The following is a 23,318-nucleotide window of genomic DNA, read 5'->3' as shown; positions in this document are numbered from 1 at the left end:
ATTTACAGTAGTAAATGAAGAATTCCTTTGCTTTAGTAGAACACTGTCTGTCACATAGAAAATAATCAGTTGAAGCAAATTACAACTCCGTAAATGCGTTTTTACAGTAACGGACGATTAATGTCTTCTTTTGCAATACATACAACATTATACTGTGTTGAAATTCAAGAAAATGTAACATACATATAGCTATAATAGCACTCTCTCAGATCTTTCAAGGTGACACGCAAGTTAAGTTTTCCAACAAGGATTTTGCGAGACGGAATAAGATCTTGTGATTCCCTAGTGGTACGTAATATCATCAGTTTTGATAACAACAGATTAGATTATTTTGTTATCATCAGGAGAAATGTCGGCGGTATTATGTATACGTAGACGGAAAAGTGTCACAGAAGAAGACGCAGTTCCTGGCATTCACTATGATTTGTGTGATTGGGTCCGTGTTACTATTCCTTTCAGCCAACCTTTGTTATGGTATGTACTGTATAGCTACTCCTATTACATAACGCACTCGTGTCACAGCGTTTTGACGATCCTGCGTATCTTTAATGTGTTTGAGCTAATCTGTCCGTACCAACAAGACTGACGTATCAGCAGGTAAACACTCAAATCGTCATCCGCAAAGCAATCCAGTCTGTGCGTACAGGATATTTAATAAGTGAATTAACATTTTGTTGCTTTTCCATGTTTATTAATGATACCATCCGTAATTACGAGGGTGAGTCAATTATTATCGGCAATGTAGTTATATTTTTGTTTATTTTTGTAGTAATGTCGTTTTACGTTGATGACGCATGCTTTGTTTTTTTGTTGTTATATATTTGCAATTTTCAATCTGCTAGGTTAGTTTTGTTATCACTGCCGTGCTGCTAATCATAGTAGCTCCGCTGTCTGTTTCCACCAAAGAAGAGCAACGTCCGGTGAACCTTTTTTTGTGGTTGGGCGGGAACAGTGTTTTGCCACAACAGAGTGTCTACGAATGGATTGAAAAATTCCGAAAAGGTCGCAACAAGTGTTACACACGATGAAGGAGCCGGACTACTGCAAATAAAGAAACCATTGAGCGTTCACGTGAAATGATTCTCTTAGACAGACGATTAACTATTGATGAAGTGGCACAACGTCTCCAAACTAGTCACAGTTGTGCCTACAAAATCATCCACAACAGACTTGGGTTTCATAAAGTTTGTGCAAGATGGGTCCCAAAACAACTCACACAGTTACATAAACAAACGCGCATGGACATCAGCAAACAACATTTGGACCCCCATGGTAACGAAGGGGACAACGTCTTAGAGAGGACCATTACCGGTGACGAAACTTGGATCCATCATTACGAACCGGAGAGCAAACGGCAGAGTATGGAATGGAAACATCCAAATTCGCCGTGCAAGAAAAAGTTCAAGACCCAACAGTCCGCAGCAAAACTCGTGCTTACGGTTTTTTTAAGGGTCACAAGATCCAGTACTGGAACAGTGTGGAGAAAGGGGCACAGCAATAAACAGTGCACGTTACAGCGAGATGCTTATTGCCAGGCTAAAGCCTGCATTCGAAGCAAACCCCGATGATTGCTGTCAAAAGGTGTTGTACTGTTGCACGACAATGCTCGTTCGCATACTGCTGCCCACACTGCTGAAACGCTCCACAAACTCAAATTTGAAGTACTGGATCATCCTCCATATAGTCCCAATCCTTCCCCATCTATCACTTGTTTGGCCCACTCAAACAGGCATTAAGGGGCCATCGATTTGCCTCGGACGAAGCAGTGAAAGAAACGGTGCATTCCTGGCTCGCAGCTCAACCTAGAACCTTCTTGTATGAGGGCCTCAAGAAGCTTGTACAACGATGGACCAAGTGTGTTGAAACGCAAGGAGACTATGTCGAAAAATGATGTTCTTGTAAGTTTCCTACTTGATTACAATAAAATTTTATAACTACTCTGCGGATAATAATTGACTTACCCTCGTACTTTCAAGTTTATGTTATACATGTATTCTTCGCTGCAGTCGTAGAGGCAAATAATATTCTTACACTCATACCTCCAGATGTCAGACACTCAGATCGGTACCAAACGTTGTATGTCGATAGATTATCAACCGAAAGACCTATTTACTTCGTGCTATGTGCTGTCGTTTTGTAGAATATTCGTAAACGGCAATTAAAAGTAACACCAGAACTACGAAGCACAGAAAAAGCGTATTTGTGAGAAGTCATTTTGTAGATCTCTCGTAAGTGAGTTGGTTGAGCTTCATACCAAATGTCCTCTGCAGACGACAACTTTTTTCAACAGTTTACGCGCGAAACTGTTGTATGGGAGAACACTTTATTGGCATGTAAAGGAACTTTCGGAGTTTGTAGCAGTGTTCATTTGGCAGTCTGCTTTCACTTCGTTAGTTGAATGCAGCAAACCTGTAGAGTAAATTTGTATAGATAGGTGTGATGTTCTGTCGGACTTGTGCGACAGAACAGACACCATTCATGATGAAGCAAGTAGTGCATTTGCAGTTTCACGGAATAAACGTAAGGAATCGGAAAATTAGAAAAAGTTGCATCACACGTGCAGAAGTATGAATAATAATAATAATAGTAATAGTAATAATAAAAGACTGGAGATGGGATCGCCACCGTACATCAGATGCGCACGTTATGGCTAGAGTCTCGTGTTTGTGCACTCACAGAGAAATGGGTCTGCAGTTGCTATCCAGTCTGCACGCAACAGCTACAGTTGTTGTGCGACATGAATCCATGGAACGTTATTGACAGTCCGGTCGAACTGTTACATAGCAACTGTTAGGTATGTTAGACAACGGAAATGACTCAAGATGAGAGAAACTGAGCAGCATTCCTACTGGGCGTAGATGATCAACGAATGCGTCGAACGTCATCGAGGAGGAAACATTAGATACTGAGGAGCCCACACCAGGTAAAGGGGAAACGTTCATTTGTGACCAAGTGAACGGACTACAGTTGATGTCTTGGATATTGTCACTAGAAGGCTCCTCAGGCGATGGAAATGATGAAATACCACAGAAGGAGAAAATGGTAGTGTCTTACTCAAGAAACGATGAAGTTGAAATGCTCAGATATTGGCTTAACATCAAAATGCAGTCGAAGCCAAGCCAGAAATTGGCACATCACACGATTCTGCAATGAAAAGAAGATTTCGCAAAAGATTTCCTTGCACGGTGTATGTTGTATGAATGGGAACAGCAGTGAGCAAGCGGACAATTAATGTGTGTGAAGGAGAAGTGCAAACATTTTACAATGCATGTGATGGAGACCTTCGAACACCGTCGCCTGGTGGATCGACGAGTTACGATGTAGACATCAAACTGCGGGCTAATACAGAAGCAAGCCATTTACATTTCACAAGATTTGACACGCGTGACATTTGTGTCTTGAGCTGGAACGGTGAAAACAATATTGTAAGCCGTAAAGTCAAATCTTTTTCCGCAGTGAACATGTGTCACAACTGAAACCACATGCAGAAAACGGTAGAGACATGGCAACAAGAATCTCGTGCACTCATGACTGCCTATACAGAGGCAAATATCTACAACGCCGAAGAAAGTGGATTCAAAAATGAGATGGCTGTTGGCCGCACTCTTGCAACTAGAGGTTCTACAGATACTGTACGAGTAGGTGTTGTACAGTCCGTTCACAAGAAAACGCATACGTACACAATTATTCATTGCTTCCACAGACGGGTAAAATTGCTCCAAAGTTGTTTTCGGTCCTTCACGAGTCTCGTTCTTTGAGTACTCATACACATCAGTCCATGTTCCCAGCACCAGATTTAATCGTCGACTCTCTCTCCTCCGGAAAAATGACGAAAAAACTGTTCAGGACATTTCTGCAAGAAGTGATAGTGGAACAAACCAGTGGAGAGAAACTTCTGCAAATGCTGGATTCTTACAGGGTACACACATACTCAAGTGTTCTTCAGGACCTGCACGCACAAAATTACCTACATAATTTCAGCAAACAAAACTTCCATTTTTCAACCACTTGATCTTCATGTCTTCAGAATGTACAAGCATATGACTCGTAAAATGTCCGTTGCTGCTCGAGATTCTTCGGAAAAGATTTGTGTATAACAATGGAATAACGTTCTTAAGCTACAGTCCCTCACATACAATCAGTAGTCTTCTCCAAGTTTCTATAACTGTCACCGTCACGGTTAATTGTGGCTAAATCCGTTGATGAACTCAGAGCCTCTGAAACTTTGACTAAGTTCCATTTCAGACACGAGCTTTCACTCTGCAGCCTACAGGATGGATGCCCAAATGTGGAATTCATCAAATGTGTTTGGTGTACGAAAGTAATTTGTTTCATACACTTCTTCGTATGCAACCATTATTGTGAAGCTTTTGTTGGTGAGTGAATGACAGTGTGTGTGAGTGTATTTGTCTGGTAGTGTTTGCATTGATTTTTGAACCTTATGTTCTTATTATTCATCTTATTAGTTTGTTTATTATTACGACTATTAGTTTTATTATGTGCATTGTTGGTTCAAATGGTTCTGAGGACTATGGGACTTAACATCTGAGGTCATCAGTCCCCTAGAACTTAGAACTACTTAAACCTAACCTAAGGACGTCACACACATCCATGCCCGAGGCAGGATTCGAAACTGCGACCGTAGCAGTCGCGCAGTTCCGGACTAAAGCGCCTAGAACCTCTCGGCCACAGCGGCCGCCCTTTATGTGCATTATTATTAGTGTTATTATTACTATTACTTCCAGACAGCCGACCGCTGTCACCGAGCGGTTATAGGCGCTTCAGTGCGGAAACGCGCTGCTGCTACGGTCGCAGGCTCTAATCCTGCCTCGGACATGGATGTGTGTGATGTCCTTAGGTTAGTTAGGTTTAAGTAGTTCTAAGTGTAGGGAACTGATGACCTCAGGTGTTGAGTCCCATAATGCTTAGAGCCATTTGAACCATTTGAACTTCCGAACATAAGATGCAATTGTTTTCTTATTTTTCTGTTCTGATTGTATATTGTGTGAAACTGCAAATGTAGCCTATAGATCTTCTACTTTCAAGGAACGGAGCGAAAGCACACTGCCAAGAGAACATCGTCGCAAACTACAAACAGCCCTTTTACATGTCTTAAGCATGTTGTACCAAATAACGCTTTCATGCACAATACAGTAAACAAAATTTTTTTCACAGGGATTTGAACTTAGCACCCCTGGTAGGACGATCTAACGCTCTACGAACTTCCCTACGAAGGCCCTACAGTTCAGTAATTCACAGATTCACAGATATTGGAAAACTGATTATTCTGTTGATATCTGTTGTTGGGATTTGCACAATAGTATCCTATTTTCCTAATGTGATCTCCTGCTTATAGACTAGAAATTCTGTCCGTTACTGTCTCTGTATCTATTTCACGAGTAAAATTCCTCACCGTCAACTTAGAATTCTTGCAGTACATTTTGAAAAGCCTCAATGTCACCTTTACAGCAGTCAGCCAAAATAATGGGTCGCAAGCGTGTCGGTAGTTTAGTCAAACGAATTGTTATTAATTATTTTGCATCATGTGCTGAAAATAGTCTGCCAGTTTACAAAAGTCCGATTGTTCAAAATCCTGTAGCGCAATAATACTCTTTTTGACTCTGTCTTGTGTTGTTTCAGATCGGTATGCCGACAAGAATGCGTGATAAAATTCACCTTTCGTTTGGCCTACTTGTACGACTGCTCTCGTTCTTGTGACTGGTACAGATTCTAAAAAGCAACATACATAATCAAGTTTATGACCAATTGACCATGAAGTTGGGAGTCAATACTGGAACTGATGTAGCCATTCTTTGGCCTGCATGTCATTAGGACAATTTCGAAAAATTTTAAACTTTCTAACTGCAAGAAATAATTTGTAATCAAATGAATCATTCTGGTGTGAGGATAAGATATTTTTCGCTCTGTGTGAGGTATCCGCACTATCTTGTCATAGGCGGAGGTTCGAGTCCTCCCTCGGGCATGGGTGTGTGTATTAGTCCTTAGGATAATTTAGGTTAAGTAGTGTGTAAGCTTAGGAACCGATGACCTAGGCAGTTAAGTCCCATAAGATTTCACACACATTTGAACAGTTTCTTTATCTTGTCGTAACGCACTGTGTTTACTTCACAGATCATCTACATAGCACAAATCAGAAAGTTCGTCAGGAGTATTGAAACACAAAGCATGGCAATCGGTATCATCATTCCCGTCACTGATTTTCCGTTCAGTGGGCGATAATCGGCCATCGAGTTTCTTTACAACAGACTTGTGCTCTTGATTAATGGTCATCTGTCACTGTTTAAAACGTTGAAGAGAAAGCCATTCTTCTGAATCGGCTAACGGAACAGGCAGTGTGACATCAGAATTTTTGTCCGCAGCTGTCTAGTTGGGTCACGGTTACAGAAAGTTCGCCTACCTGTTTGGTAACTGTATTTACAGAGTGACCGTTATTTAACTACATGAAATAAAATCTTCGTAACTTTTGAACGGCTTGCGTTAGGAATTTCAAACTGCACCGTTGGCCGAGGGGTATGATGGGAATTAGTATGAGCTGTACGGTTTGGTTTAGCGACGAAGCTGACTTTCATTTGGACGGGTTCGTCAATAAGCAAAACTGGTGCGTTTGTGGCGCTGAGAACCTGCATTTCGTGATCGAGGTGTGCAATGTCCAGTCACGAAATAATCGGTGCGATATTCCTCGATGGTACGGTGACTACCCAACGATACGTGAAGGTTTTGGAAGATGATCTCATCCCCATTGTCCAAAGTAACTCTGATTTCAACACGATGTGGTTCGTACAAGACGGAACTCGATCCTGTCGAAGCGGGAGAGTGATGTCCTGGAGGAGCACTCTGACGACCGAATTTCTGCTCTAGGGTTCCCAGAGGCCACTGGCTTGGGCCTCGATTGTCCGCCACATTCTCCGTGACTCCTTTTTTTGAAGCTGTATTAAAGACAAGATGTGCAGCAATAACCTCAAAACCGTTGCTGAGCTGAAAAGAGACATTCAGGAGGTCATCGACAGCTTCGATGTTCCGACTCTGATAATACCTTCAGAATACCTTGCAAAAGATCACTGTTCCCATCTGTAGTATTACGTCAACAATGGGGGAGATTGGATCCGTTTGGTCAATACAAAACCTAACTCTTTAACTCTCAGTTAGAAAGGTGGATTCTATACCACCAACACAAAGGTGAGGTGCAGTACAGTACACACCAATGCCTACATCTATCCTGCTTCATTGATGTTCCGTACAAGACCACTACTACTTCGTTGTATTACGTTTCGTTTCTTTTTCTCACTTTATTTTAGCTTTAGAACATTTTACAATGCACAAATTAGGTATTTTGACAACGTTTTACAATGAACAAGTTATGTATCTTTACAACATTTGACAATGAACACATTAGCGCTTACATAATAAAACCAACACACACTAAACATCCAAGAATTAGAGAATTAGAGAGGAAGGTTTGGCCGATTTAAACGAGAAAACTAAACAGGTTAAGCAAGATGTTCGTGAGGAGTTCAACCCTGTCAAGAGACGAACTCACTGAAACGGCCGAAATTCCACAGTTGTAACGGCAAGACACTCAGTTTGAAACTCACATACAATGTCTAGAAGAGCAGTGTCCATCGCTTAAGGCTAGAGAGGCAGAATTTGCTACCCAGGAACACTTACTGGGTGACAATTATTGAACTATACGAAAAAACAGATCTGTGTTCGTCCTTCGCAACAGTCCTGCTGTCAGTTGGCATGTGCTTCAGCTTCAAGGACGCAGTAATAACAAAGGAAGATCATGTGTTCGGCGAGACAAATGTATTGACTACAGGTTTTGCATACATAGTTCGTCTTTCTGTCCTTCTTGCGGGCGCACATCCCACACCTTGATTGAATTCTTCTTCACCATATTTGGGGGAGGAGGTGTGACGGCTTGGTTGCTGGAACTAGGAAAGAAGTCCCAGTCCCTGAAGCGCTGCTGTAACGTTTTATAAGGTGCCTGGATGCATCCTGGTCCTTGTAAAGCTGCCCTCGAAGAAGGGTGAGGGCGAGGGTTTTGAGGAATTGAGGACGTGTAAGGGTTGCCCGAGGCGAGTTTCAGAGATGGATTACTTGCGCATTGATTCCATTGCCGTTGAGTATCGAGAAGAACGTCCTGAGTGGCCATCTTCTGCAAAGTTTGGCTCACCTCGAGAGTTCCGCACAACTGTCGATACTGCCTTTGGTCTTATTTTAGTGGGCAGTCACCTCAGGCTTCTTCTTATCCCCAGCCGATTCATCTATATGATCATCGTGGTGAAAGGTGGAGAGAACAATCACAACCTTCTCCTTTTTTAGAAAGTAGGACGCCAAGATATCTGATTACTGAATCCGAACGTGCTGCAGCAGACTGGGCGGCCAGTGGGGTTCCTTTTTTGTTTTTCCTAACCGCTCCAACCAGAGTCATCTTGTGCTTGCATAGCAGTGTACTTCCAGATCCAGGTATTTTGGTTATGAAGTGTTCACACATCAGATGGGGAGTCGCTCTCTTGGAAATCTCCGTCAGGTTGCTCTCCGATGTACACCTCCATGCATGAGGTGCAAAACATCTCTTACTCCCACAGGGCCTTGATGCCGTACTTGGCCGGCTTTGTCAGGAGGTATTAAATGAATAAGCGTCGGCCACGGAACCTCTCCAGTTTCTCATCGATCGTAATGTTGCTAGTGAGGATGTAACTGTCCTGATAGTTCCTCTTGAATTGGTAGAAGACTTCACGCATTGGACAGAGCTTATACTGTTCCCTCCGAGTCTGATCGTGAAACCTGAGACATCACAGGAGGAATCTGACTCGAGTCACCGTCATCGTCAGGGGGAAGATGTCAACACCATTTCCATCGGTGGTTCAGAAGCTTTCAAGCTCCTTTCGTCCAGCTTTGAATCCCCCAATTACATCGAGAAGCAGTAGGAGAACCATGACCTCAGGTTTGCCCGTCTCCCCACACAGGCTATCTAGTTTTCGATACGCATCGCTATTTTCTTTTTGGTACAGTCGACGATGATCCGCAGAATAACTGGTGTAATTGAAAGTCTTCGCCCTCCTTGCGTTTCTCGTCGGTCCAGGAGCTTCTTTGTGGTGTTCCAACATCTGGTCCTAACCTTCTGTGGGCCTGGGAGATTCTTCATCACTTGGTGGCCCCATCCGTTCCGACATAGAAGTCGTCACATTTGATATGGCAGTCGATGCCACCGTCGCTGGCATCCTCATGTGAGTCAGTGTCGTGTTCACTCTCTGCAGTTTCACCGTCAGACTCCTCGCACCCATCAACAGGTAGCGGTTCTTGTAGTTGGTGACGCTCCACTTTTTCGGCTTCTTCCTGCCCTTCCTCCACGTTTCGCAGTAGCCTCTTAAGCCTAGCTCTTTCCCATCCATATGACGGCATCCAAAATACATATCTTGTAATACACTATAATAAAATAATTATAATATAATATTATACAACAGTGGCCCAGTTACAAAACAACAATTGTTATTTTCATCGGGAAGTATAAGACTGTTGCAATAATGTATTATAGTATTACAGGTCTGTAGAGTATCTGTCACTTATTCTAAGCACAATATAACACTAAAAATGCATAAAAAGAAAGAATATCACTTGCATTACACTCTGTAGTATTTTACTAGTTCACAATTGAGAATAAAGTACTTTCCGTAACATTGGTGTTCAAAGATGCACAGAATACACAGTAGTTCTATTCCTTCTCACCAAAACTTTAATTGTTCTTCAGAAAACTTAACTAAAGTTTGCCTGGTAATAAATATGCAAGGTGAACTGTGTTGTTGTAAAGGCACACAGTGTATAATTACATCAGTTGTCTCACATATCTTGGAAGTAACTGCTAAGTCAAAGCATATAATTGAAATTTTAGTATGTATAGTTGCAAAATAAAACTTTATCCGACTAAAAAAATCAGCAGACTAACATGTAATTATGCATCCTGATCGGGTCAGCAGGTGAAGATTTCTTACATATTTTTAAGATGCGTGTTCATAAGTATCAAACTGGTATCTGAGGAACGCGTGAAATTTATTTTGAGAATTCAAATACGTAAATCTCGGTGCAGGGCAGAAGACCTATGTGAAAATTTAATTTTAGGAGGAAATATGTCAACTCATGCTACATGATGCGAAATCCTGACTAGCCGATATATCAAACAATTCCTCTGTGAGAAAGAAATCCATTTTTAATGTAATTTGTATGTGCCATCTACCTGCAAAAAATGACTCAGATTAAAATGTTGGCCCTGATTATTGCTAATCTCTATCTTTAGTCCTGCAAACAATCACTGTATCACGACTGTTAGCGTTATTGCGTAGCAAATGAACGTAAAATTTAATCCCTCTGACTTTCTGATAAAGCTCCTTAAAAATTCACAAGGTTGCACGTTCCTGAAATCTTCTACTGTATTAAGCATCTGAATAATATGATACTTTTTTCACAAATACACTCCGACAGTCACTGTGCCCTACAGTGGACCTGAACTTTGATGATAAATTTATTGGTCTACGTCTGCGCACCGAAAGCTCCTCTGCTCTGTAACTCGTTGCCATTAGAAACAATGAGGTGACCATCAAACAATTAAATTTTATTTACCGTAGTTCCCAAGTGCAATGCGAGACGGTATCTTACCAATTTTCATAAAATGCTTCTCATTACACAACCCGCGAAGTGCAATGCGAGTGCGCAAACAGAATCATGAAACTAAAAACGAAAATGGGAACTAATCTTAACGACTTATAAATGAGAATAAGGACTCCAAGTTAAACTATGCTTCATGAAGCTATGAGAACAGTACACCTTTTCACAAAGTTCTCACACCTAGACAAGTTAGCAAAAATTTCTAAATAACTCTCCTGTGTGTAACTGCTTTCCTTGACACTTGTTTCAACTAAATGACAACGCCATATGCTACGTTACAGAATTTCTACACCAAACTTCAATCATCCACAATGTTCTAACAATAAGAAGCTACACAGTTACAAATATTAAAAAAAACTGGATTATCTTAAAAGCTGACATTTATCATACTTCCATTAACATAACCTCATTTGCTGAATACCTTACCTCAAAACTATTATTACGAAATTCATTTTAAATATTGCTGTCTCCGCTACATGGCATGCCAGCTTCCATACTTTCCCAGACTGTCCAACACACACTGCAGCTGTTCTCTGACCAACATCGTTGTCGCAAACACAGGCTTACTAAGAATATGGTTATATCGATACTACAGAGACTGAGTACATTATCAAATTCGCAACTTCATTCTCCTTTATGAGCAAAACTTCCTGAACATCGTCGTGGCAAACAGGACAGCCCCCTTTCAAACTGTACTTCGATCCTGCGACAGAGGATAGCATCCTGTGGCTGGGAAATAGCAGAGTGATCTCCGTGAAAAAAATTAATTCTTTTGTCTCAGAAACCTCCATTCTTTGCCTTGTCCGCTCGTGTGTTTTCTGAGTTAGAAAGTGTAATATATGCAAAGATTTTTAATGGAATCCATGGACATTGCAGCAGCAAGGATAAACGTTTTGGGTAAATATTCTTACTGCCTGCTGAGAGTAGTAGTCTTGTATACTTCAGTAAACCTACGGTTTCTGATAATCACACGCAAAAATATTATTGCTTGACTTGAACGGAAGTAATGGCCTCAAACTGCTTACAGTTACTTTTTTATAACGTATCTGGGTGATTTTGGCGATGGACGCAATGACGAACAATCGGTAATAGCTGAAAATAAAAGAATTCGGGAGGCAGAGAATATTCTCGGTTGTTACATCCTGACGGCGGGATACAAGTTCTCGCGCGCTATTACCCACGGAACCTATCGTAAATAAAGTGTGTTCATACGTCACAGGATAGAGTAATGATTTCTCAGATGTTACCCAAAGTAACTTCGTAGTTTTCTTAACATCTTTCTCGTTGGAAGTTTCTACAAGTTCCAACACAATGCAAATTCATAAGTGACGATATTTTTCGTTCCACAAGCAGAATAATTTCAATCCTCTTACGGTATTTTATTTTTTACCTCGGAATGCTTTCACCTTTTCACGATAAAATATGTATCTCACCGATCTACAAAGTTGGAGAAATATTTTTCTTCAAACTTGCTTGCAAAGTTAGTTTTTCTCATTTTTGGTAGCTACTGGCTAGACTGTTCTTTTGTAAAATTCTTCATCATATTCTAGACTAAACATACAGGTGTCTAGCATTCTTTACGCGATATTTACTAACAGTTGAATTAGTACTAACTGAGAATGCTGTAGGACGATGAAATGATCTCGAGGTGACAGCAGCTAGAGTAGTAGTACAAGGTGCCTTCCACGATGCACCATACGGTTGCTTGCAGAGTGTGTACGTAGACGTAGAGTCTCAGATCCCGTTTTATAACATGTAACTATCCCCGGAATATTATATTAATAATGCAAGAATTATGTTACGTATATGATTCTCCATATATGTTTCTTCTGTTGCAGGTGCACCTCCAGGACACACTGTCTCAAGAGTTGTGAACGGCACAGAGGCTGGAGATAATGAATTTCCTTTCATGGTAAAATGTCAGCGTTAATGGGCTATTTATTGCCTTCATTTTAGCGTTCAAATGCAAATCCCAAATGGCTGTACTTACAAAGCTACTGAGAGAGCATCCTGCAAGTGGCTAATTTAAACGTGATGGTCTGCTCACGTGACATTAGTGACAATCAAAATCACAGGGCAAGGTTAGAAGACTAGTCAGTCAGCAGAGTATCATCCTCTCAAACGACGACACTGCAGGAGTGACTGCAGCTATCATAATTACATAGCCCATGAGATAGAAATTGAACGTCAGCACTATAATAATAACCCACATTTGACAGTTGGTACTAGAGGCGAACGTGCTATAATCAGTCATTACTACGATCGTTCAAACTGTATTTACTCTCTCTATAAATTGTGTAATCACGGGTCCGTGCATTTACTACGCTCTGACACACCATCTCCATAAACACTAACTCCCGATTCTTCATAATATTTCTCACATTACCTGGTGTAATTATTGAATTGCGCTTATCCTGAGTGTCAGACCACCGTTTCCGAGACAGGGAGGTGCACCGGCCCTGGATAGAATCCGCCTGGCGGACTAACCACGAGCGTCACTGAGCTGATCAGATTGGATGCGGTTTTTGAGGGGTTACTCGCAACCCCCAAAAGGTGATTACCTGGCTGGTACCTATGCCCTGCTTCAGTTACGCGAATAGCAAACATTTCGAAAACATTTGCTCACATACCCACGAATTACACTACATGCAAACAGTTTGGGTACATATATTTCATCCCGCGGAGTACAAGGGTGACGACAGGAAGGACATATAGTCACCCATTAAACTAACCATGCCAGACCCGTTAATAATCACGCAGATCCTGCCCCAACGTGGGACAATGGCGAAAGAAAAGTAAATCTATGAACCTATAGGAGTGGCATTCAATAAGTAATGCAACACATTTTGTCCTGAAAGCAGGTCTGTTTTATTCAGGATTCCAATACACCATACGATTTCTAGCTCTTTTGGCTGCAAAACCCTATTTTTCAACACAATTTCCATCCAGTGCGACAGACTTACGCCACCTTGCTATGAGGGCCTGTACGCCCGCATGGTACCACTCCTGATTGATGTCGGAGCCAACGCGTTGCTGCTTCAATAACTTCCCCATCATTCACGTACGGCTTCCAACAGAGTGCATCCTTCATTGCACCAAACATATGGAACTTCTTCAGAAATAAAACTCTCAAATTGGCATGTCACGTATTAAACTATTTAATCGTTTGATTTTTAGTTTAATACGTGACATGCCTATTTGAGAATTCTATTTCTGAAAAAGGCATTCACAGCAGTGCCGAAACCTGGCTCAAAAGACTCCTTTTCGCAACCGAGGGTTTCTGTTGCTGTTAATTTCACAGTACTCTTCTTCACTGTCAGGTCTCCGCACACAGTCTGCAAGTGCCTATGAATATCTGCGATGCTCTGGTTTTGCGCCAAAAGAAACTCAATGACAGCAGTCTACTTAGAACACACCTCCGTCACAGACACCAATTTGAAGGCTACTCATAGCACCGCTACCTATCAAAATTTCATGAAACTATAGAGGCCGAAGCGAAAATATTCCACGATGTCCCACAATAAATTCTGCATTTCTTAACGAAACTCGTCATGAAAAAAATGTTTTGATTTACATATTGAACGCCCTTTGTATCCGCATGTACTTCCGTCAGTGCTTATTCATTATAAACTTCAGTTTGCTGCTTAACATTTCTCTTCAGTGGTTTCTTCTACTTTGCTCCTTTTTCTAGGATTTCTTGCCCTTCGATAGACCTTGGTGATTCCTTTCCTTGGGTTTCACGTATTAGGCCGTTGTGTGATTTTGTCGACTTGCCTGCTCGAGGCAGGAGTGACTGATGACCTCGTAGTTTAGTCATTAAGTCAATTAATCAATTTTCGGTCGACTCACATTTCATTTCCATCCAGTTCCTGTTTTGCTGTTATCGATTGGCTTCAATGTCTTGCTGTGTTCCAGGATTATGCGAGGTAAAAAGCGTGAGTCCCCCTCTACATATTCGCCGTTCAATAGGACAAATTTTCCTCGATGAACGATGACTTGGTGGAAATCTTGGTGGTCGATGGATGCATTTCCGCTCCTCAGTAAACGTTTTACTACAGAAAAGTCACCTGTCGTCATTTTGAAATTGTGGCACGTCAGGACTGTCATACCGTAGCCAAGGTAGCCTCTGAGGGCCGGCAACCCATGTAACACCACAGAGGATGAGGTTGTCTATGCCCAAAGGCGTACCCAAAACAATCATGGTAAACACCGGCTACTTACTCACTAGTTAATGGAAACAAACATTCCGAGCACTACTTCCTGCAGGGGGAGCTCGAGCCACAGCCTGCAGGAAGTATCACTACACCGAAATCTGATTGGCTGGAGACAGCTATTTAAGGGCTAGAACCAGGCCTGAAGTTCAGTTCACTCAGGATGCCGGCCTCGAGTACTGCAACCGTCGAAGATTACGTCTTCGTCTCGGAATTGGACGGTTACTAGTGTGTGAGCGTGTTACCACCAACCTTTGTGGAAAGTAAGAAGTGAACTTCTGTTTGCCTCAATTAGGAGACATTTTTCTTTATTGTTACCTATCGTTTGTATGTTCAGTCATCAACCTTGTAAACTTACATCAATAAAAGTTGTGTTGTGAAAAATTGCGAAATGTCAGTCACGACAAGGACAATACGGGAATGGGCGAAATTTGATATCCCAAACAAGTATACTATGACATCGTATCCTCTACAGAATGAAGTGGGGCGTTATCGTGGAGCAAATCCATCCCATATGACGGCCTTCGTGTTTACAGCCAACCGTTACTACCTTGTTAGTAGATTTACAGAGTTTTCTCCTGTGATAGTTCGTCACTTGAATGCATTATCTGTTAGCATCATACCGTGTCAATCCTCATCTTCGTACTAAAAAAAAAGAAACAGAAATCACATTATCAACTTGTCCGGAGATTATTGCGCTTTCACGCTTTTAGGCAGTGATGAATAAACATGTTTTTACTCCTTGCTTTTTTCCTTTGTCTCGGGTCACAGTGACGCACGCAGCACTAAGGCGGTTAACGACGGCATCTGCACTGATGTCACGCAGCTGCAACGTTTCTGCTGCCGCTTCGATTAGCCGGCGTTTTGGGTGGATGTGAAAATGGCAGCAGGAGTGATCCCCGATTTGTTTGACGCATGGGAGAGTGTCATGACGGTCCAGAAGAGACTGAACTGACATACGCATGAAGACAGTCGCAAACTACCACATTAAAATCTAGTTGCAAAGTGCAAAGAACCACCATTAAACCGTGAATCTATGTTTATGCTACAGCTTCTATTTTTGCTCTGTAGGTATCGTGAGGACAAGATTAGTATAATTACAGCGCACACAGAGGCATTTCAGCAAACATTCGCGTACTCCGTATACGGTTGGAAAGGAAAAAAGAGCTAATTCGACAGCATTCAATAAATACTGTAACATTTCTTGCTCTTGGCCAGTTGCAATTGAAACAACGCGCAATTCGCTGTACGACATCGTCGGAAAGTCCCGCTTCAGCATGTAGTTTAATGAAGCGCCGATAGGTGGCAGCGCCGTCAAAGCGGCGTCTGAAACGGAGGTGCGTTCCAAGCCGAGAGCTGATCTTCATAGATGCTTTCAGACTGTCTACGGAAATCTGTCAGTGAACAAAAGCTCGGTGAATCGTTAGGTGAGGCGCCTGTCACCATCCCGACAAGTTCGCCAAAGTCTGTCCGATCTCCCGCGTGCCAGCAGGCTGCATGCAGCTGGGACTCCTCAAATGCTGGAACGTGTGAACCGTTTCATTCCAGGTAATCGACGGATCACGATGAAACACCTCCTTGCACAAATGGACGTCTCTGTTGGTTCTGGAGATACACTCTTCCACAATTTGGGGTAATCGAAGGCGTACACCCGCTGGGTTCCTGGCCGTCAAGCAGAGGACCATAAAGAGCAAAAAAGGAATATCTACGTGGAATTGCTTGCACGTTTCGAGGTGGATCGTGATAATTTTTTGTCTAATGTTGTCACAGGCGATGGGTTCACCACTTCGGAACGGAAACAAAACAGCACTCCGTGGAGAGTCGCCACATTACACTCCTCGAAGTTCAAAACCCTTACCCTTAGCCGGTATAGTCATACCACCGTCTGCTGTCCTCCATCATGGAACAACGATCAGCTGGAAAGTGTATTGTGCTGTCCTCAGGAAACTGAAGAAACGACTTCAGCATCTTCGTCGCCACAAAAATAAACCGACCTTCACCTTCTCCATGACAAGGCAAGGCCTCACACAAGTCTGAGCACCCGAGAAGACCTCACAGAACTTCATTGGACTGCTTTTCTTCGCCCACCCTGCGGCCCGGATTTCGCACTTTCCGACTACCATCTATTTGGCCCAATGAAGGTTGAACTATGCGGCGAGCAGTACGTTGATGATTTAGAGGTTATTGATGCACCAAGACGTTGGCTCCAACGTCTAGCAGAAGAGCAGAACTATGTGGACATACACCCCCTCCCAGTAAGATGGCGTAAGGCCACTACTTTGAACGGAAATTATGTTGAAAAATAGGGTTTTGTAGCCAAAAGGGTGAGGAATAATACGATGTATTAGAATCTGAATAAAACCAACCTGCCTTCAGAAAAGAATATGTTGCATTACTTGTTGAACGCCCCTTGTAGTTTGTAAAGTGGGAAGTAACCTTTGTTATGGACTTCACGATGGTTAACGGAATATGTACGTAGATGAAGACGTCGTTGTAGATCAGTAGTTGCGGAAAGTAGTGTGTGGCGACCTTTATTGTCTTTAGAATGCCGTAAAAGTGGTTGAAAATGACCCTTGACTGATTTTCACTTTCTCAACTATCACCTCGATTGTGATACATTGATCTAAGGGCTTAATGGCCTCCACTTCTCTCGCGACTCCATGTTCTCTATGGAGGGACGGCCTGCCGTTTCGTTCTTCGTTGTTCACATTTGCCTGACAACACTGGGATGGTCTGCACAAGTTAACCACCGTGTCATATGATGATGCATTACTGCCACACTCTTATATCAGCTCAGCATGGGTCGATGCACCGTTGTTCCCCTTCAAATGCAGGAAACCAATTACCACACTGTAGCGCACTTTATTAGTGAGATGTGCCCTTTTTTCTTCTCTAACGCCATGCTACCGTCCTGTAGCGTGGGGATTTTAGTGCATACCAGGACCGCAGATACGTATCAAAGAATAATTATTAACTTCATTTTATTCTTTCGATAATTAGACCTTTATTACTTATCACTTGCATCGGTAGTCACCTGATGTTGGAAAACCATCGAAAACGTAAATCTGTTTGACCAAACGACGATTCGAACCCTTGTCCTGCTGAATGCATGCACAGCGCCGTAAGCTGTGCGTCACCGCGTTCAGCCACACTCCCTTTGTGAGAGTACAGGATCGATATCAATACATTTCTGAAAGTTTAAATCTCGATTCTACGCTCATTTCTGAAGAACTAATGGCGCTTTCACTCATTACAACAAAGTTTTGTTTATTATATATGACGACCTGATTCATACGATAATTTTCGAAGGTGTGTCCCTAATTTCCGAGAGTTGCATTGCTAATATCGAAGTCTAATACCACCTGACAAAGATTACAAAATGATTCACGTCTACCTCTCCTGCCGATGCTGTTACTTCCTCTTCGAATTTGGTAATGATTCACTAGAAACTGACATGTACGATGATCTGTCACGTTAATCATGCGGCCATAGAGATAAGTGTAAATGTTGTCAAGGATTTAAAATAGTGATAAACAGCTGTATGTGTCAAGTGCACAATTTAAAATCAGCAATGGAGTGTAGGGTATGGCATACATTTCAACGACTGCAATACGAAGGAGCAGAACGGGATACTTAATGTTTAACAATTTTTATTAAATAAAGGAGCACAAGCAAACACTTCTTAAAGGTATAAAAATCACCTTGTACTCTAACCTAACGCATCTTACTTGAAAAGCACATAAAACAGCATCTTGTGAACTTTTTACATTTTTTCAAAGAAATGTTTGCATATTTCCCGATATGTCACACCCATGGAACAGAATGGAGTAACGAAAGTTTTTGTGAAATTGTTGAATAACTGGTGAAATATTAGGAATATCATTTTAATACTAAGATATGAATTTGTTTAATGACCTGTTTCGACTAAGCAATATGGAATCTTAAAAAAATCATTAACAATAATAAAATATTGTAAATTCATTTTAAAAATGCACAATATTTTAATGTTTAATAGCAAGTTACTGTTATTGTTACTTTATTTAATATTTATTTTGTAGCTTACGTTTAGCGATGTAGGACCCCTAGTAATAGATCCTACTATCCAGTCCTGCCCAACTAGAGAAGTTTCGTTGACAAATCTGTGTGGTAAATTATTTCTTTCTTCTAGATGATAGGCCAATCATCTGCCAATGAGAACGTTCACTGTTGGACTAATGAATCTGCTCCCCATTGACTACAGGTGTGCTAGCAGCTTGTCTTCCTGTTCTGCACTGAACACATTTTTAAATTTTCCACCTGATTCGTGAAGTCTGTAGTTGGCACTAGTCTTACCTTTCCGAACGTATCTTTCCATCGTTGATTTGAGTATGTTAAACTCCTTAAGCGCCTTTAAAACTCCCATTTCAGAAGATGAAAAGGCTGAAACTCTCATTTTCATTGATTTAATCTGTCATTTCTGTTTATCAGTATTTTTAATGTAAGTCTACACCATCTGGAAAAACAAGAAAAGAAAAGAGATACGTAGTTCGAAATCTACTCGCATCAAAACAGGCTGGGCAGGACGGAACACTATTTTATTCTGCACCCTCCTGTTCTGCCGCAGGACCATATTTCAGGTAAACAGCTGTTATGGAGCATAATAACTGATGCATTTAACCGTATTATTTAACTACCGAATGGTACATACTTTAAGGTTACATTTTATTTAAGCGAGTTGCGTCGAGATTCACCAAAAGTTATAGAAATACAACTGGCAATATGAACGATAACCCTTCTCTCAGTAGCTGCACTCCAGACCGTCAAAATGGCTGTCACACCTTTCCATCAACTCGTAGACGTAGTTGTATATCACTACAATAGGCTGCAGCACCCTTCAGTTTATAAAGCAGTATGATCCCGGTGTGTCCCGCTATCCCGTTCTGCCCTGAGTTCCATATCTATCGTGTGGTTTTAAAACCACACAAAAGTATCTACAATCACATGGAAATGTCCGAATTTGATAACCAATCTCGAGCACTTGGAGTCGACATAGAGCCCACCCAGCTACCGTCAAACACTCGAAATGGTCACTTCATAACAATGTGATCTACTTAAGACATCTCCGCCCCACAGTCGCAGTCAGCAAATGGAGGGAAACTCCGTTCCTTTATGGTGCAATCATTTCTCCCTTGGCCGTCCTATTGCGGTTCGACTTAGACCAGATTTGGCAACGTACTCTGAATGCCTCAGTCTTATCTATTGCATCTTGGAGCACGTGACCATTGTTCAATGGTTCGTTCCAACTTTGTCACCGTTTTAAGCCACATTGAAAGAAGTGATACTTTTTGAGTCAATCGAGGGTGGTTTCCTTGATATCAGACAGGTTATTAATGGCTCTTGCAGGGCAACGTACAAGGAAGAATTCTCATAAGAAGTGGTCTTCTTGAGCAAGTTTAACCTATCTGCTTAGCAATTTTAGCTAGGACATGGTAGTAGATCTGATACTGATTCTCATAGCTTCACTAAACTCCTGTTTTATTTGTTCCAGGCTCAATATGTTCGTTACGGTGTACCAGAATGCAGCGCTACAATCATCAACGAATACTGGGTCATGACTGCTGGCCACTGTGTGGATGGGTGAGTAAAACTAGAATACATCACCAGCATAAAAGAAATTATGCACATGTGATTATTTTTACGTAGCTGTATTGAATAAAACATTGCTGTAATTCGAAACAAAGTTTTGAAACTGTTTGTTTACATGTTTTAAATACAACTGAGAAGTGATTATTAGGTTACGAGTAAGTTTCACTGTGTTTATGCCTGTAGCTTCACATTTGATCGATTTTTGAGTAGTGCAATATTTCAATCATGTGAGAATTACATACGACAAGAAGCAAGGATAGAAAGCTAATATTTTGTCCAATCATTTCACTTGGAGTAATATATTAGAAGAATAGCTATGAGGGTAAAAACATCCATTGTCTATTTCAGGAACCATCTTGATATGCCTGACGGATGGCCGGACGTTACTGAATCTCACTTCTTCAAAACACGAGTTTAACGTTCCGTTTGCGACAGATTGAATTAGAGCTTGGATGATCTAGAAATAAGGCAGAAAAGCGACAAAGGCTTTCTCAAACGATTCATTCCAGAATTCGCCTTTATCTGTCGAAGGAAACAACAAACAACTTACATCCCAATGGCCAGATGGAACATTGAACTCTTTCGAAATGGATTCTATTAGTTCACTTTGACCAAGAGTAAACATGTACCACTGACCCGTGTTCCAGCCTGTCGTCCACAAGCACGTTCTTTTATCTCTGCAGATACACTGTGAACTGTCATAAACGGTACAATAACATCTAAAGCGAAATTTAAGAACATAAGCATAGTCGATAATGGCAGACAGTCATGTTGCAAACTACTACACTTCATAGACGGCAGCGATCTACTCTGACGGCCGTGGTGCTAGGGTACTGAATGGGGCTGGATCCAACCATTTCATGTGCATGTTTCGGTCCTAGCGAGAAGAGGGAGCGCCACCTGCACGAGTCGATATATTTACAGTGTTTACGCTCTCCACAGAACGCGCATCCATATCAATTTTTGACGGGTATACAAGACAAATGAGTACCGAACTTGTGACACTGTAAGACTGACAGTCATTCTTTCATTTCCTAAGCAGCGTGTCCTGAATGTGCTACTCTGATTACAAGTTGAGCCTCAGACATTGTCTCGCTGTCACCGCTGATGGCTGTATTTCCTATGGCTATGAATACATACTTAGCTTAAAAACGTTAAGAGTATAATAAAGCATCAATATAGAATTTAACGACACATACTCTCTTACATGTCCTCTTACATACTGTTGCACCGCAGGCAAATGAACTGAGATGTTCTGGCTGCTGCTCAGTTCTGATAAATATGTATCCTCCTCCTTAGTATGCATGTATGGATCACGGACGGCTGTGTACAGTTCATTACATCCTGCACTTCATAACGTGATTACTAATTTTTCGAAAGTTGAGGGATGTGCAAGAGCTGGTAACACCTACCATTAACTACAGATGAGATTAACTTGATAGTTCATTATTTACCTCTGTCCTATCATCCTTTATCCTCAGTATCTCTAATGCCAATCAGATGTTTCATTTCAAATATTTACGTTTCTCGTAGAGGTCAATTGAAAATGAACATGACAATTAGTTAGCTCGTTACATGTCTACAGATCATCTGAATGATACTTTTACCAAAATAACCCGGAAAACGAGGGTATTCGACAAATGTGCACATGATTAATGTTAATCTTAATGAACATGCCATTTTTTAGTCCTACTCATTCAAATACACTTAAAAAAGTTATTAAATTTCTTTATATACAGACTACCAGTTTTTAAATACAAATTCTTCCACGGAGTAGAAATAGTTGTTCAAGAGAAATGATTTTAAGCTAAATTTAAAATGTGTCTTGACATTTGTCGATTATATTATGTAAATGGGCAAATGATCAAAAAATTTTGTTGCCATATATTGAACTCTCTTATGAGCCACTGACAGTATTAGCAATGGGAAATAAAGGTCACTTTTATCTCTACGGTTGTAGGTAAGGACAGCACTGTTCTTCTCAAATGGATGAATTACGTATGCCGAATTTAACTAGCATATGTATGTACTGTGACGGTACATCTAAAATGCCTACTCCTTGAAGAGTTACCTACGTGACTACTGCGGGTGAACAGCTATTATTCTTACGGCCCGCATTTGTACAATCAATAATTTTTTTTCCAACTGATGAGTTAGCCCAGAAAATTGTTCCATAAGACATTATTGAGTATAAATATGCAGAATATGTCTGGAGGTTGATTCGTTTGTTTCCAAGCCTAGCAGTTATAGGAAGGACAATAGCAGCTGTATTTGATGGGTTGAGGAGCTCAGTAATATGCTTCTTCCTGTTCAAGGTATCAACAATACAAATTTGAAACATTCTACACCATTTACTAACTCCTGTTCATGTGCTGCATCAACTTTCGGTATGGCTCCGTTTGTTGTAGAGTACTTAATACAGTGTGCTTTTTCGAAATTATTGGAGAATTCATTTTCAGAGAACCACTTAGTAATTATTTCAGACACATCAATAACAATCTCTTTTGTCCCTGTCTGTCTAATGGAATTTATTAGAACAATAGTATCGTCTGCAAAAAGTACCAATTCTGTTTGTTGAATGTTAAGTGGAAGCTGATTCACATATATAAGGAATGGGAGTGGTCCAGAAATTGAAGCCTATGGGATTCCCTTCGTGTTTTCCCCCAGTCACTAAAATTTTCTACGTTCCCAAGATTTTCGGAATTATTCAACACCAATTTCAGCATTTTGTTGGTTAAGTATGACTCAAACCAGCTGTGTGTAAAGTTACGAATTACAAATTTTTCCTAAAAGTATAAT

At 41.2% G+C, this 23,318-nt stretch overlaps 1 protein-coding gene across 1 annotated transcript in view; it reads left to right on the top strand.

The window, feature by feature from the left end:
• Positions 1-376: 376 nt before the first annotated feature.
• Positions 377-23,318, top strand: part of LOC126259918 (trypsin-1-like) — a 61,342-nt gene continuing 38,400 nt past the window's right edge. The window contains exons 1-3 of the mRNA XM_049957009.1: positions 377-474; positions 12,522-12,595; positions 20,422-20,510. Of these exons, the coding sequence (XP_049812966.1) occupies positions 420-474; positions 12,522-12,595; positions 20,422-20,510 (218 nt within the window). The 5' untranslated portion in view covers positions 377-419. The remainder of the gene's footprint in view (positions 475-12,521; positions 12,596-20,421; positions 20,511-23,318) is intronic.

This window comes from Schistocerca nitens, chromosome 5, assembly GCF_023898315.1.
Source record: "Schistocerca nitens isolate TAMUIC-IGC-003100 chromosome 5, iqSchNite1.1, whole genome shotgun sequence".
Lineage (NCBI taxonomy): Eukaryota > Metazoa > Arthropoda > Insecta > Orthoptera > Acrididae > Schistocerca > Schistocerca nitens.
The sequence above is the reverse complement of the archived record's forward strand: the minus strand, read 5'-3'. Positions and strand labels throughout refer to the sequence as shown.